The following is a 15,638-nucleotide window of genomic DNA, read 5'->3' on the forward strand; positions in this document are numbered from 1 at the left end:
TATCCGATTGTAATTGTTATGAATGGACTCTAAGATAATTGTCACCCTGTCGTTTTAGAAGATTGTGGCCATGTTTTTCTCTCTCTAGTGCTGCTTTGCTTTGCAACATGCGCGCGCACGCGCACACACGCACCTTCTCATGTAAATATATTAGTCCAGTTGATTTATGAGGTTCTGGTATTCCCAGCAGATAGTATCAAATGCCAACTTAGCAATATGTGGCAAAGGAAATAAAAGTAAAATTCTTTTATACACACACAAGCACACACAAATGATGGTATTGTCGAAAACTAGTCAGAAAAGTGAGAAACTTGACTTCTTTCTCAACTAAATAAATATTCAGAGTTCCGAATGATAACACCATTAAGCTTGGACAAAAGCATGCATTATATATGCCAAAGGCCTTGATTGACATAATTTCCAGCTTTCAAATGGAGGTCTGGACTTCAAAAATCTCCTCCCCACCTCAAATAAAAAAAAAAAAAAAAAGAAGCATGCGTCATATATATACATTTAAACTCATCCATCCCATCTATTTTTGTCCTGTATGCCTGCTTTCTTTGAAGTGCCTTTGATGAAACTTCTTCAGACTACGACAATACAACCACATTACTGCCATCCATGACTGAGTCGTGCTCCAGCTTTAATCTGTCTTTTATCTTTTGGATTGCTCCTAAAGGCTTTCTCTAAAGCATCCTACATTTCTATGATATGGACACCTTTAGTGACTCACGTGGAATATCAAGAGCTGCTCCTAACCATTTTGTTTAGAGCTCTGGCGAGAAAGCATCAAGCATCTAAACATTCACTGTCATTTTGTCGTTTTTGCTTTTGATCTATGAACCTTTTCTGAACTTCTGTGAAGAGTGCCAGAAGGCAGAAAGGTGAAAATGCATGGGGTTGTTTATCTTCTTCTTCTTCTTCTTCTTCTTCTTCTTCTTTTTTTTAGGGGTTGTTTGGATATAAAAAGTATTTATTTTCGTCTTATCTCATCACTACAAATTTTTTAAATTTCTACATAAAATAAAATAAATAATTTAATTTTTTCAAATTTTAAAAAATAATAATATTAAAAAATAATATTCTAACAATATTTCATTCAACTTTCTATTTTTATCTCAACTCAGCTCATTATCCAAACGACACCAAAAGAAAAGAGATGATTATAGTATTTTAAATTACGATTTCTACAATTTTTTTATCTCAATATTTTCTACAATTTAGAGATAGACACTACATATTGAATATAGTATATTATTTAATATTGAGGTTGTAACACTATCTAGGTATTTGGACTTAGACAATCACTTAGAGGAGGAACATCCTCTCCGGAAGGAGAAATTGTAGAAAAGTTATGCATTCATCAATAATTCGTTCGAAAGGAATTATAGAGTATATGAACAAATACATATAACAAACTCTGCAATTCTGCTAGAGCATTCCCTAACATGATACTGACCTGACACCTCAGCATAACAAAATGCAATACAGAAGATATTACATGTGTGTAAAAGACAAATACTAGATTGACTTATCCTGGACTGGGCCAAGGCCCATCTCTTAAAGTCTCGGCCCACTTATGATCAGTGTATTACCCTGATCCATGTAACCCACGATGCCTTTTTCGTTCTTCCCCATTTTCTCTTTCATTTCTAGGGTTGCTCGTGACAATAACCCGTTGTTTTGAACACATTGCCCATAAGGTGTGGGTAGGCATCCTTCAAACGGTGATAGGGCTCCTAGGCGGCGTCTTCCTCCACTGTCTGCCCCTGCCATCTAGTTTGAACCAATGTTTTGAATACCGTACCGGATGCTGTACCGGTCAAGGCACTGAACGAAATAGTTTTGTACCGGTACCGTTTCGGGATAATATTTCGGAATAGTCGATATATAAATAAATTATATTTCAAAATTATATTTCAAAATAATAGTCTATATATAAATAAATTATATATAAATACATATATATATTATAAATAGTCTAGTCTGAATTGAGGGTTAAAAAATAAACTTGTAGTTTGAAAAAACGAAAAAAAAAAAAAAAAAGGCCGAAATATCGGCCGAAATTTAGGTCGGTACATCCGGTATTTTGGCCGGTACGAAATGAATATAGTTCCTGCCGGTACGAAAAATTTCGGCCATACCGGCCGGTACGGAACGAAATTCAAAACCTTGGTTTGAACTTCCACCCACTGGCTGCCATTTGACTTGACTGAGACGCTATTCTAAAATCTCTTTGGGCTCCGGTTTGCACACCCCCATGGTGTCGACGGGAGGCATTTGGGCCATAGGAACTACTGAGTTGCCCAACTTCTTCTTCTGTAGAGACACGTGGAACACCGGATGGATCATGGCAGACTTGGGAAACTTCAAACGGTAGGCAACGATCCAATATGCTCAGTCATGGGAAACGGTCCATAGAATCTCCGGGCTAGCTTGGCATTCCTCTGTTGGGCCACCGAAAGTTGGCGATACGGCGACAACCTCAGGTAAACCATGTCCCCACCACGAATTCTCTTTCCTTCATTTTCAAATCTGCATACTTTCTCATTCTTTCTTGTGTTTTTTGGAAGGTTTGCTCTCAATAATGACTTGATTTGTTTCCTGGAATTAAGTGTGAAGTCCACTGCTTCCACTAGTGATGATCTTGGTAAGTAACTCAGTAGGCAGGGTGGGGGGTAGCCATATAGGGCTTCAAAGGGGGTCATTTGTGTTGAGGAGTGTTTAGTGGTATTATACCACTACTCTGCTAACGGAATCCACAAGGCCTAATTTTTTAGCCTTTCACCTACAAAACAACGTAGGTAATTTTCAAGAGTTTTGTTGACAGCTTCAGATTGACCATCTGTCTGAGGACGGTAGGCTATACTAAAGGCCAGTTTCACACCCTGTTGTTTGAATAGTTCCCTCCAAAACCTGCTGGTGAAGCTCTTATCCCTATCAGAAATAATTGAATCAGACATGTCATGAAGTCTGAAAATGTTTTTGAGGAAAGAGTGGGCTAGGGTAGAGGTAGTGTAGGGTGAGAGAAGGGGTGAAATGAGAGTATTTAGTTAGGCAGTCTACAACCACCCATAAGCAGTTAAAGGTTTGTGAGGTGGAGAGACCTTGAATGAAGTCCATAGTGATGTAGGTCCAAAATTTAGAGGGTATGGGTAGAGGGAGTTCTCAGGTTTAACTCGCTGACATACATCATAGCTCTTCACATAGTCACCAACTTCATATATTAGGCATAACCAGTAAACCTGTCTTTTAACCTTGTGTAGGGTCTTATCCAGCCCATAATGCCCACTTGAGGGACTGTTGTATAATAGGTAGAGCAATTTAGTCTTGAGACCATAATTATTAGGAATGTAAAGTCTGTTTTTGTAGTATAGACATCCCTTCCTTACTATAGTTGAGAATTAGCTTCTTCCTTATCCACCTTCTCCAAGAGTTTCTACACTTCAAAGTCATCTTTATAATAGAGCTACACCTCTTCCAATAAGTCCCAAGTAGGGATATAAATCACTAAAAGTGCCACTTGGCCTTCATCTTCACCCTTCCTGGAGAGAGCATCAACTGCTCCATTTTCAGATCATTTCCTGTACTCCACCAAAAAATCATAACCTAGGAGCTTGCTAATCCATTTCTTTTGCATGGTAGATCCCACCTTCTGATCTAGTAGGAGTTTCAGACTTTGATGGTCTGTTTTAATAATGAATGGCTTGCCTAAGAGGTAAGTTCTCAACTTTTGCAGTGATGAGACCAATGCAAAAAGTTTATTTTCATAAGTCGACAAACTCAAGGCCCTACCCTTCAAGGCCTAACTAAATAGGGAATGGGGTGCCATTTTTTCATGAGGACAACACGCACAACCTTTTCCGATGCATCACACTCTACTTCAGAGGGAAGGGGGAAATTTGGTAGGGCTAAAACTTGAGGGTTGGTTGCTGCCTCCTTGAGGTCATAGAAGGTCTTTTCTAATGCAACAGACCATTGGAACCCTTCCTTTCTGCATACGTCAGTGAGGGGAGCAGCCACCCCCACCATAACCCTTGATAAGCCTTTTACAGTAGCCAGGAAGCACCTTAGGGATCTCGCATGGTAGGAATAAGCCATTCACACATGGCTCAAAAGCTTCACATGGTCAATTTTAACCCTTGAGCAGAAATCAAATGCCCTAGGTAAGTCACCTCAGCACATCCAAATGTACATTTGGATCTTTTTGCATATAGTTGATGCTGTCTTAGAGTGTCCAGTGCAATCTTCAGGTGTCTTCCATGTTCCTCTTCACTATGGTTGTAAATCAAAATGTCATAAAAAAGCAAGTATGAATCGTCTTAGGAAGGGTTTAAAAATTAGATTCGTTAGGCTCTAGAAAGTCAATGGAGCATTGGTCAAGCCAAATGGCATGACTAGAAATTCATAATGGCCTTTTGTGGGTGCGGAAGGTTGTCTTGGGAAAATCTGTTGTTTTGATTATAATATGGTGATAACCATATCTGAGATCCAGCATAGAGAATATAATCGAGCCATTAAGTTCATCCAGTAGCTCCTCCACCACTGGTATGGGATATCTGTCCTTAACAGTGACTTTGTTTAGAGCTCTATAGTCTACACAAAGGCGCCAGGAGCCATCAACTTTCCTTACCAACAACACTGGTGAGGAATAGGGGCTCTGACTTAGTTGAATAACCCCTAAAGTCAGCAGCTCCCTCACTATCTTCTCTATTTCATCTTTTTTAAAGTAAGGGTACCTATAGGGTATCACAGAAATAGAGCTAGTTCCAAGTTGTAAGGGAATGACATGGTCATGGGATCTTTGGAGTGGTAACTCTATGGGTTCAGCAAATATGTCAAGATATTGGTTTAGGAGTTTTTGGAGGGATGCTGGGATTTTAGGTATTTTTTATTCAGGTTCCAGGAAGTATAACAATACTCCATTGTTCTCCATGCTGTGGTTCTAAGGTACCATTCCCACCTCCACTAATTTCGAGTTAGGTAACCCCTTAAACACCACTGGTTGTCCTGCCATAGCAAACCGCATAGTTCGCTATTGGAAATTCCATAAAATAGACCACAAGGTCTGAAGCCAAACTACTTCGAGAACCATATCACACCCAGCCAGTAAAAGTACATAAGCTTCACAACAGAAATGGATATTTTGTATAACTAAGGGCATTTCATTCACTCTTCCAACACTAGAAATTAGTTATCCATTAGCCATCTCAACTTGAACCTTTTAATCATCATGCACCTTCGCCCTGGTTTTAGTCGCTACAACAAGGTCAATGAAATGATGGGTGCTACATGAGTCAATAAGTATGACTATCCAGCAGTCCCCAATCTTCCCTTTGACCCTCATGGTTTTAGGGTTTCCAGTGCCAGTGATAGCATGCAGGGAGATTACAGGTCCCCTTTTATAGTGCTCAGTTCTAACAGCTGTTCTTTAGACTCTTTCCCACTTAAGTACCCCATCACATCTCTTTCCTCATCTGAAATACCACAGATCTCCTCAATTAGGGTTTCTGACATTTGTGACCAGTGCTCCACCTAGCTTCACAATAGTAGCACAAGCCTTTTTTCCTATGATCTTGCATTTGGGTTTGGTTAATTTTCTGTACTGGTAGGGTTTGTTTTTGGTTAGGTTTTTGGGTATCAGTTTGGAAATTTCTGGGCATGGTTGGTTCAATTAGGCAAAGGGAGGTTCCTTTCTGGGTTTTCTTGGCAATGGTTAAATTTTCTTCTTGTATCTTAGCTAGGCTGTAGGCTGAGATAAGGTTTGGAAGGTTGAACATCCTCGCTGTAAGGCGTATGTCATCTTTGAGTCCACTAAAAAACAACTTAGCTTATAGGGATCTGACAAACCCCTTTGCCTATTAGATAATGACTCAAAGTGGGTCTTATAGTCCTCTACAGACCCTGTTTGTCTTCACCTCGTTAAGGCCTCCATGGAGTCATCATAACAGCTTGGGCCAAATCTAATGAGTAAAGCCCTTACAAAGTGCTCCCAGTCCATTAGTTGCCCAGTTTCATCCAGCTCCTGGTTTACCAAAGCTCTACCTTCCATATAGAAGGATGCTAACCTTAATTTGTGTTGTGGCAGTGTATTGTGGAAAGTAAAGAATTGTTGTACCTTATACAGCCAATTTGTGGGGTCACCACCATTGAACACAGGAAAATCAAGCCTTACTGAGCGCGTCTGCACCTCACCCATCTGCACCAGCTAAAGATCTTGTTGTCTTGTTGGCCCAGAGGATGATTTAGCATGCTTCTGGTTTTTCTTCTACAACTCCATTGTCATAATCGATAGTTGTCTCTTCGAAGCCATCATCTTAGTCTCCAAGCTCTTGAACTATGATTCAAAGGTCTTCTTCAAGGAATTGAAACCCTCATGCAACTGAGAAAATCTAGTCCCTTTAGCCATTAGCATGCTTTTGTATGAAGGGGATAGAGCTATCTCTAATACTAGATTTGTAACACTCTCTAAGGTGTTTGGACTTAGACACTCACTTAAAAGAGGAATATTCTCTCGCGAATGAGAAATTATAGAAAAGTTATGCATTCATCAATAATCCGTTCGAAATTAATTATAGAGTATATGAACAAACACGCATAACAAACTCTGCAATTCTACAGGAGTATTCCCTAACATGATACTGACTTGACACCTCAGCATAACGGAATGCAATACAAAAGATATTACATGTGCATAAAGCCAAGGCCCATCTCTTGTTTTAACCTAAGTAATACTTCATCTTCAACTCTTCACTTAAGCCCAACTTCCACTTCAAGTCTCGACCCACTTATCATCAGTGTATTACCCTGATCCATGTAACTCATGATGCCTTGTTCGTTCTTCTCCATTTTCTCTTTGATTCCTAGGGTTGCTCATGACAGACGTATACACTGCACGCAAGCATCATCAAATAGGCTAAAGGCATGCTTGGATAATGAGATGATGCGATAATTTTGTAAATAATAATGAAATAATATTGAAAATTTGAAATAGTTTGAAATAAGATATTTTATTAAATTTTGAGAAATAAGAAAAATGTTGAATAAAATTATTATAAAGTTAAAATATTGTTATAATATTATTTTTTGAATTTTATTTAGAAGTTTAGAAACGTTGTAATGATTAGTAGGAGTGTAACCGGTTCGGTTTTAGACAAAATTTAGGACTGAACCGGTATGTACCAATTTTGCATTTTCCAAAACCGATTACGCACTGGTTACCCTCCTAAACAAGTATCTCCGGTTTGATCTGTTTTCGGTCTTATTTTTCAATTTTTTAAAATGTAAGTTTGTCATTAAAAAATATAAATCTGTTAATAAAAAAACTGTTAAAAAAAATTTGTTCCAAAAATCTGTTCCTATTACAAAAATTGTACTACTAAAATCTGTAATACTATTAAAATTTGTAATGCAAAATCTGTAATATTAAAATCTGTAATACAAAATCTGCATACTAAAATATGTAATACATTTAATAGATTATAGTGATTTAGTTATAGTGGTTAGTATTAGTTATATATTAATATAACTATAACTATAGTGTACATTAGACTATTAGTATTAGTTATAAACTTATAAATTAGTATAGTTATATAATATATTAGACTATATATAATATAATTTAATATATATTTTTGATCAATTAAAATTTCATCTTTAAGATTAAACTTTCATTTTATAAATTATAATATGAAATTATTTCATATATGATATATAATTATATATTATATATACAATTTTCACATATAATTATATATTATATATAATATTTTGTATAATATTAATTTTGTATAAAACTTATATATAAAATATTAATTTTTTTTTTCAACTGGTCCGATCCGGTCTCGAAAATCATAGAATCGGAACCGGACTGGTTTTAGAATTTACACCCCTAAATTGATTAGGTATGATTAGATAAAAAAATAAAAAATAAAAAGAATTTATATTTAAATAATTTTAAAATAAAATTATAAAAAATTTTGAGATAAAATGAGATCTCACTTTTCAAATGAGCCATAAATAATTTTTTCGAAAGAAACCAAATTGACGTTGTGTGACCAAAATGTGGACAGCATCTCTATCGAGTAAGCAATGCAATGTTCAAGAATGCAAGTTTTATATATATTGTTTAAATAAGATTTATTATAAAAAATATATATATTTATAGAAATCTCGTATCTGTTAAGAGAATGTCCGATATTTACGCGCCTAACACAGGAAAAAAATTCTAATCCGATGTCTGTCTTCATTTAATTTGTCAGGGCGTTAGCCTCATTGGGCCATCCATGGTGTTGTCTCCACAATCTTCAAAGAAAAATGATAGGATTATTATTTATTTATTATTTATTTATTATTTATTTATTATTTATTTATTATTTTATTTAATAGTTAAGGTAGTGACTATTAGTAAGTTTATATCTTTTTTTAATTTTTTTTAATGATTAAAGATATTAAAAAAATACTTAAAATAAAATAATAAAAAAATAAAAATACTATAAATAATAAATAAGTAGTAGATAAATAGTAAGCCTATCATTACCCATCTTCAAAATCTGATATGTCTTGTGAAAACAAAAATGCTACTTTGCTGTCCTCCATTCTGTCCTTGCTTCCATAAACTGTATTTTTTATTTTTTGAAAAATACTAATTTCCCACTTTGAAAGCGTTTTTTGTTTTAAGTGTGTGTGTGTTTTTTTTTAATTTTTAAAAAATTACATAGATACTATATAAAATTGCATCAAATTCACACATTTTAAAAGACTATATAAAGCATACCCTTAAGTTAACCATATCCAATCACATGTATGATTCTTTAATGACATCCAACTTGAAACAGATATATTGATTTTTTTTTATAGGTAAGAAAAAAGCTTCTCATCATTGACTTTATTTTTATTTATTTTTAGTTCGACTTTTAAATTTTGGATATATTTTATACATATTGAGACAATCAATTATAAGATAAATATTGACTAATATGACGAGATCTTTTAATACATCAAAAATAAATATTTACAATCATAAAATACGTAAATAAGATTCACTTTTTAAAAGAAAACAACACAACAAGGTCTAATTATTAAGTGGGGACATTGATATCACTATTCCTTCTTGGATTAGCTGATAATTCATTTTACGTGAGATGCATAGATCGGGCATGGCACGTGATACCAGGTGCCCAAAGCCACCATGCACATGCACGTTGCCAGGCTATTAAATAATGCATGACAAAGACATAAATACCTCTACTGTATTCACCGACACGCGTCTAATTATTGTGGCCGGTGGCTCCATTATTTGTGATCTCAGTACCTGTACCTCACTTCAATTCCATCGACAATCAGAAGGGCATTATCGCCCGCTCATAACAATTGTTGTTCCTTTCTAGGTCTGTGCTCCCAATATAGAGTTTAAAATACGAAAATATCTTTGCTTTCCATTTTTTCCGGAAGAAATAAGAGAGAGGCAGAGAGGCAGATTCCTGTGGCTCTCTCCCTTTTCCTGGTTGAAACTATTTGCAACGAAAAAGAAGGACAAAATGTCAATATTTGAGAGCTGCATTGTCCTCCTCTTCCTTTCTCAAACCGATCTGAGGCTTTAAAGCGACAAACATCTCTTTAGCTTGAACCATACTCTGTAAGTTAAAGTTCATTGTTTTTGTTTTATCTATCTTTTTTTTTTTTAGTGAAAATCAGAACTTGCATGTGCTTTAACACAAGCTAGGGAGAAAAATAAAGAATTTTCTTTTCTCTTGTTTTTTTTTTTCCTTGGAAAGTGCCCTTGTTAATTTTTTTGTTTGGAGAACATAAACCTTTCTGTTTATATCTTGAGAGAAAAAGCTATATCTAAGCTGGTTTTGTTTTTTCTTTTTCTGGGTTTGTTTAGTTTGTTGCTGTTGAAGTGGCGGTGGTGGGGGTTGGAGATGCCGGAGAAGGCAATGAGTTCGTTACTTTTGAAACCATTGATACCAAGGTGGAGTCCCTTGCGTCATTGGCGTTTTGGAGTGCTGACGGCTTTGGTTGTTGTTGGGATGGTCATCGTTTGGAGCGTAGATGGGTGCACCATAAAGAGCTTTCTCGAAGTTTGGAGGTTCAGACAAGATTTCGTAACCACGAAACTCAGTACTCGCCCGGCTAATCTCACCCAAATCCATCAAAGTCCACATCTCAACACCTCCATCATCCTGGCTAATACGACCCAGAACCAAACTAATACTACGAACCCTATAGATTCCCGCATTCTTGAACCGCCTTCTGTTCAGACCTCAACCGGATTTCCTCAACAGCCAGCCCAGAATCCACTGCAGCACACAGCTTCGCCAAATTTGAGCTGGGTTTCAGCTGAATTAGAACCCAACTTGACCTCCAATCTTGTCGCCCGGTGGTTGGCTCCAGGAGGTGAACCTTGTAAGGATTCCAAGACGGTACAGATTTCGATTCCTGGTTTGGATGGTAGGAACTTGATTAATCTTTCAGCCGGTGAAATCCATGAATTTGGTTTTCAAGCACTGGATGAGTCTGGAAATCCACGCTGTTTAGGGGGAGATTACTTTGAGACTGATCTTTCAGGGGATGCTTGGAAATCCCGACCGTTAGTCAAAGATTTTGGTAACGGCTCTTATTATGTTTCGCTTCAGGTTCATCCTGACTTTGATGGGGATTACAATCTGACAGTTATCCTGCTATTTAGGCAATTTGAAGGCCTGAAATTCTCACCTTGGCGATTTGCGTTTGATCGAGTGCTTCGGAAAATTCCGATCAGGTTTTACAAATCCTCAGGTCACTTGCATGAGCTACAAACTTGTACAGAATCTGACTTTAGCAGGGATATTTGGTCTGGGAGGTGGACTCGGCATGGTAAGAATGATGATTGTCAAATCAGTAGTGATGGTCGTTACCGTTGCTTACCACCTGACTTTCCATGTCAAAGTCCGTGGTGTAGTGGCTCACTGGGTTTGTTAGAGAGTAATGGTTGGGTCTACTCTGCACATTGTGCTTTTAGATTGTTTCTAGCTGATTCTGCTTGGAATTGCTTGAAGAATCGGTGGATTTTCTTCTGGGGTGATTCAAATCACGTCGATACAATCCGAAACATGCTCAATTTTGTCTTAGATTTGCCTGATATTCCCTCAGTTCCCAGGCGGTTTGATATGAACTTCTCAAACCCAAAACAACCGTCTCAATCGGTTAGAATTACTAGCATTTTCAATGGGCACTGGAATGAGACGGGCAATTATGAAGGGTTGAATTCATTGCAAAATGAAGGATTTAGGAATTTGTTAAAGAAGTACTTTTCAGAAGACACAGTTCCAGACACAGTGATCATGAACTCTGGATTACACGATGGTGTTAAGTGGAAAAATCTAAGGGCATTCTCTGGTGGGGCAGATTACGCTGCTTCATTTTGGGCCGAGGTTATGGAGTCATTAAAGCAGAGGGGATTGGCAGTGCCAAAGGTTTTCTACAGGACCACTGTAGCAACTGGTGGATATGCTAGGTCGCTGGCATTTAATCCCAATAAAATGGAGGCTTTCAATGGTGTATTGTTGGACAAATTGAAGCACGTTGGGGTAGTTTCGGGCGTGATCGATAACTTTGATATGACTTTTCCTTGGCATTTTGATAATCGGTGCAATGACGGTGTGCATTACGGTCGGGCTCCGCTGAAGATGATGTGGAGAGACGGCCTAATTGGGCACCAGTATTTTGTAGACCTCATGTTAGTTCATGTGTTGCTCAATGCACTCTGTGCAAGATGAATTTATGCACTCCTTCTGCAGAGTTGGAGCCCCCCGAGGGTGGTGTTATGGCATGATATAGAGAACGCAAATGCCAGTCCATTCATATCTCTCAGCCAAGAAAACAATGGATTAGATGCCATATGCATTGTGAGAATGCAGACAAAAGAACTTAGCTGCTGCTTTTTCTGGAGAAAGTTCGAGGTAGTGAGTGCTATATATATAGATTCGTATAATTCATTAGATCAGATGGCATTCTTTATTCGTTTATAAACTCTCAACATATAAATATAACACATATGGTTGCGATTTTGAGGTGTTCTTTGGAGTCGGAAATAGAGAAAATCTGTATTCGGCGCTCCATCTGAACTGTATCGTGTTACCCGATTTGATCTCGATCGAGTATATATAGTTTCTAGGCATGCATGTTCATGCGTTTTCCAGAAGGCGTGTGTATAGATTCACAAGCCATTTTGTGTCATTGTCAAGTGAATTCCCATTGCATGTCTACGTATTCAAGTTTGTTCCTTTCAATTATAAGCAATGATAAAGACTGTTGCTTCAACCTTAACTAATACTTAACCACCCAATGGGAAAGATGAACGCAATCTTCATGTTAGAGATTGGTTGCTTAAAGCTAAAACTTGATTTTGGGTAACGAAATATTTGGTTTTGAGCAAGTTGCCACTTGCCGATCTCGTTGACCATCCCCATCCAATCTCTTGTGAAACGAAGCTTTGCTGAATATACGTGATTTATGGTTTTAATAAAGCTTAAATTTGTAAGCTTAGAAAATTTCCATTGGTCTAGGCTTTAAGAAATCATGGGTGATTTAGAACATATGGTTTGATCAAACCTTTGACTTGTTTATACATGATAGTTATTTTATTTACATGTCAATTCCACACTGTTCACATGGCAAGGTTTGATTGATAAGAAATTTGTTTTTTAAACCGTTATTGCAAATCAAATCATACTAAATCAATAATATTTACACGAATTCTCAATGCCGATTAACGTATAAAACGCTAATGGTTTGTTACATAAAAAAATAAAAAATCTCAATTGGTTTGTTATATATATATATATATATATATATATATATATAACGAGCATATCTAATAAAAATGGGTGACCAATGGTCCAATTGGAAGTACCATTAACGGATAGCTTTACAGGTGCTTGTAATCATGCTCATTGGGTTGCTAAATGGACTGTTGACGGTGGAAAATAGGGAAATATGATATTTTTTTTTTATAATTTTTTATATAATTATATTTTAAACGATAGATATTTTTATAAAATAATTTATAAATATTTTTATTTTAAAATATGATTTTATAAAGTATTATGCGTGTATTATTACTAGAAAAATATTTCCACCAATGATTTGTAAGTGTTAACCAAACTAAAAATTCTTTATGAATTTCTTAATGTTAAAAAAAACGGAGATTGCATCATAAATATTGTATTAAAAATCTTAATATATTTTTATATAGAGTTTATAAGATTAAAGATGGATTGAATTATCGATTATCAATGAAAAAATCTACTCTTCATCCCTATATTATACTAGTTTTGCTATTTATCATCATACACACCACACTTAAAATCGTATCAGTATACACCAATTTTAAGATTTCAATAATCGATACCGCACCAATTACTCCCTAAATTAATACTTTTGATTTTACTAATTTCAGTCCGGTTCAATTTGATTTTTTAGTTTTAATCATGCACCAATGAGCCATAAAAAAATTATGTTGTAAAAATACTGCTATAAAATCTGTTGAAAAAAACCTACTTTTTTACATTCTGCTATAGAATATTAGAATCTGCGATAAAGTGATTTTCTTTATAAAATCTGCTACTATAAAATCTACTGTTATAGAAAAATCATCTGGCATAAGAAAAATCATCTTCTATAAAAAAAAACCTGGGAATTCCGGATTACAAGTCCTGAAGTCCACGCAAATCCATATTACAAGCTGCCACGCAAAGTCCATATTACAAAACAAAACTAAAAATAAAGTAGTATCAGTCCCCTCAAGTATCCACGTTACAAAATAAAAAGACAGTATCAACATTAATTGTTTACATAATAAAAAAAAATACAATTAGAATAATATGATGCTATGCACCACGTCACCAACTCCAATAATCCATTCAAACAAAATCATATTAATTAGCATTGAATCACTATTAGTATAGTTAACAACAAAATCATATTAATAATTTGTATATAAGTGATAAATAATCCTAAACAAAACAAGTATATAACAATAAAATCACTAAATCAGATTAATAGAGTATACTAAAACCTGAAATCTGTAATTTAAAAAAAAAATTTAAAACCCTAAATGAAATGAAGCAATCAGTTAAACACTTAAACTTGAAACAATGAAATGATTTTATATAAGTGATAAATAACCCTAAACAAAACAAGTCCCTAAACAAAAAACCCATATTGTACAATGTACACATACCAATGGTGTCATGAGAGGCTGTTCATTGCTGCGGTGTCACTGTCGATGGCGACGGATTGTTGATCGCGATGAGAGAAGGCTGGCGTGAGGAAGGGCTGCGTGTGGGGAGAGAGGGGTTGAGAGTGAGAAAGGGGGTGTTAGAAGGAGAGATGAGGGGTGAGTGATTGAGAGAGAGTCTGAGAGAGAATCGCGCGGGCAGGGGTGGGGGGTAGCTCGAAGCCCCAATCGATTAAAACGACGCCGTTTTAATCAATCGGAGCTAATTTATAAAATCATCCCCTTAAGCGACGTTGTTTCGCAAGGGGCAGTGCAAATATTTGTAGTGGTTCCAAACCATGCCTTTTTGCTTCTTGGGACTAATATTTAATATATATATATATATATATAATATATAGAGTATAAATTATATAAAATATAATTTATAACTATAGTATAAATTATATATATTATAGTGATATAATGATACTAATACTATATAATATGTTAGTGTATAATTTATTTATATATTTGATTATATTTGTTAGTGATAATAATTAATATGCTAGTGGTTACATATATGCTAGTGATAACATATAGTGATAATATATTATATGATACTGGTGATAATATATTATGAGTAAAAGGATTTTAAAAATTAATATTATATTAATTAGTAATTTAGCATATAAATTATGATGTAAAATCATTTCATATATAATTATATATATTATAGATAAAAGTTATATATAATATTAAAAATCAATTAAAAAAAATATATATATATATATATATATATACGAGTTGGTTCGATTCGATTCAGTTTGATAATGAAAAATCCAAAATCAAAACTGGACCATTTTTTACTGGTTTTTAAAATGATGGAACTAGTTTAGGACCGAAACAACCGGTCGAACCAATTATCCGGTTTACCATTTTTTTTTCAGCCCTACACACATGTTTTTATTTTTTGGTTTCGGTGTGCGGTGGACTAGCTTACCCGTGACCAAGAATTGAAGAGAACTGACTTTTCAATTGAAAAAGTCTTGAAAGCAGCCATGTTCACACATCATCCAAAACACACCTTATGTGGTAAAGTAAATTGACAAATTTATCGTTAAACAAATTAACAAAGTTCCACGAAGTCTCCCCCCCACCCCAAATTCGAAAAGTTGAAAACACTCCATTGCTATTGGAGGCTGATTTGAGCTGCGATGGAGAGGGAGGAGGGAGTTGTCGTGACTGGGGTTCGATGGTGGGGGTTGCTGCGAGGTCGTGAGGCTTGGTGGTGGTGGCTGGGCTGGTGTACGGTGGCAGCATGGTGGCAAGAGAAAGGGAGACCCATTTTCGGGTTAGGCTGATCTGAGCTGCGATTGGGGATTGCTGTGACTTGGGTTTGACGGTGGGGGTTGCTGGGAGGTTGTGCGGCTCGGTGGTG

The 15,638-nt window shown here is 35.9% G+C and overlaps 1 protein-coding gene across 1 annotated transcript; it reads left to right on the forward strand.

Annotated features, from left to right (window-relative positions):
* The first annotated feature begins 9,412 nt into the window (after positions 1-9,412).
* LOC109005891 lies at positions 9,413-12,272 on the forward strand. Its single transcript, XM_018984978.2, has 2 exons — positions 9,413-9,637; positions 9,887-12,272. The coding sequence occupies exon 2, from the start codon at positions 9,924-9,926 to the stop codon at positions 11,757-11,759; it is 1,836 nt and encodes a 611-aa protein (XP_018840523.1). The 5' UTR covers positions 9,413-9,637; positions 9,887-9,923; the 3' UTR covers positions 11,760-12,272.
* The last annotated feature ends 3,366 nt before the right edge of the window (positions 12,273-15,638 follow it).

The sequence above is a fragment of the Juglans regia genome, chromosome 12 (genome assembly GCF_001411555.2).
Source record: "Juglans regia cultivar Chandler chromosome 12, Walnut 2.0, whole genome shotgun sequence".
Classification (NCBI taxonomy): Eukaryota; Viridiplantae; Streptophyta; class Magnoliopsida; order Fagales; family Juglandaceae; genus Juglans; species Juglans regia.

Bases quoted from the DNA above. Each gene is read 5' to 3' on its own strand.
- LOC109005891 (XM_018984978.2), top strand. From the start codon at position 9,924: ATGCCGGAGAAGGCAATGAGTTCGTTACTTTTGAAACCATTGATACCA.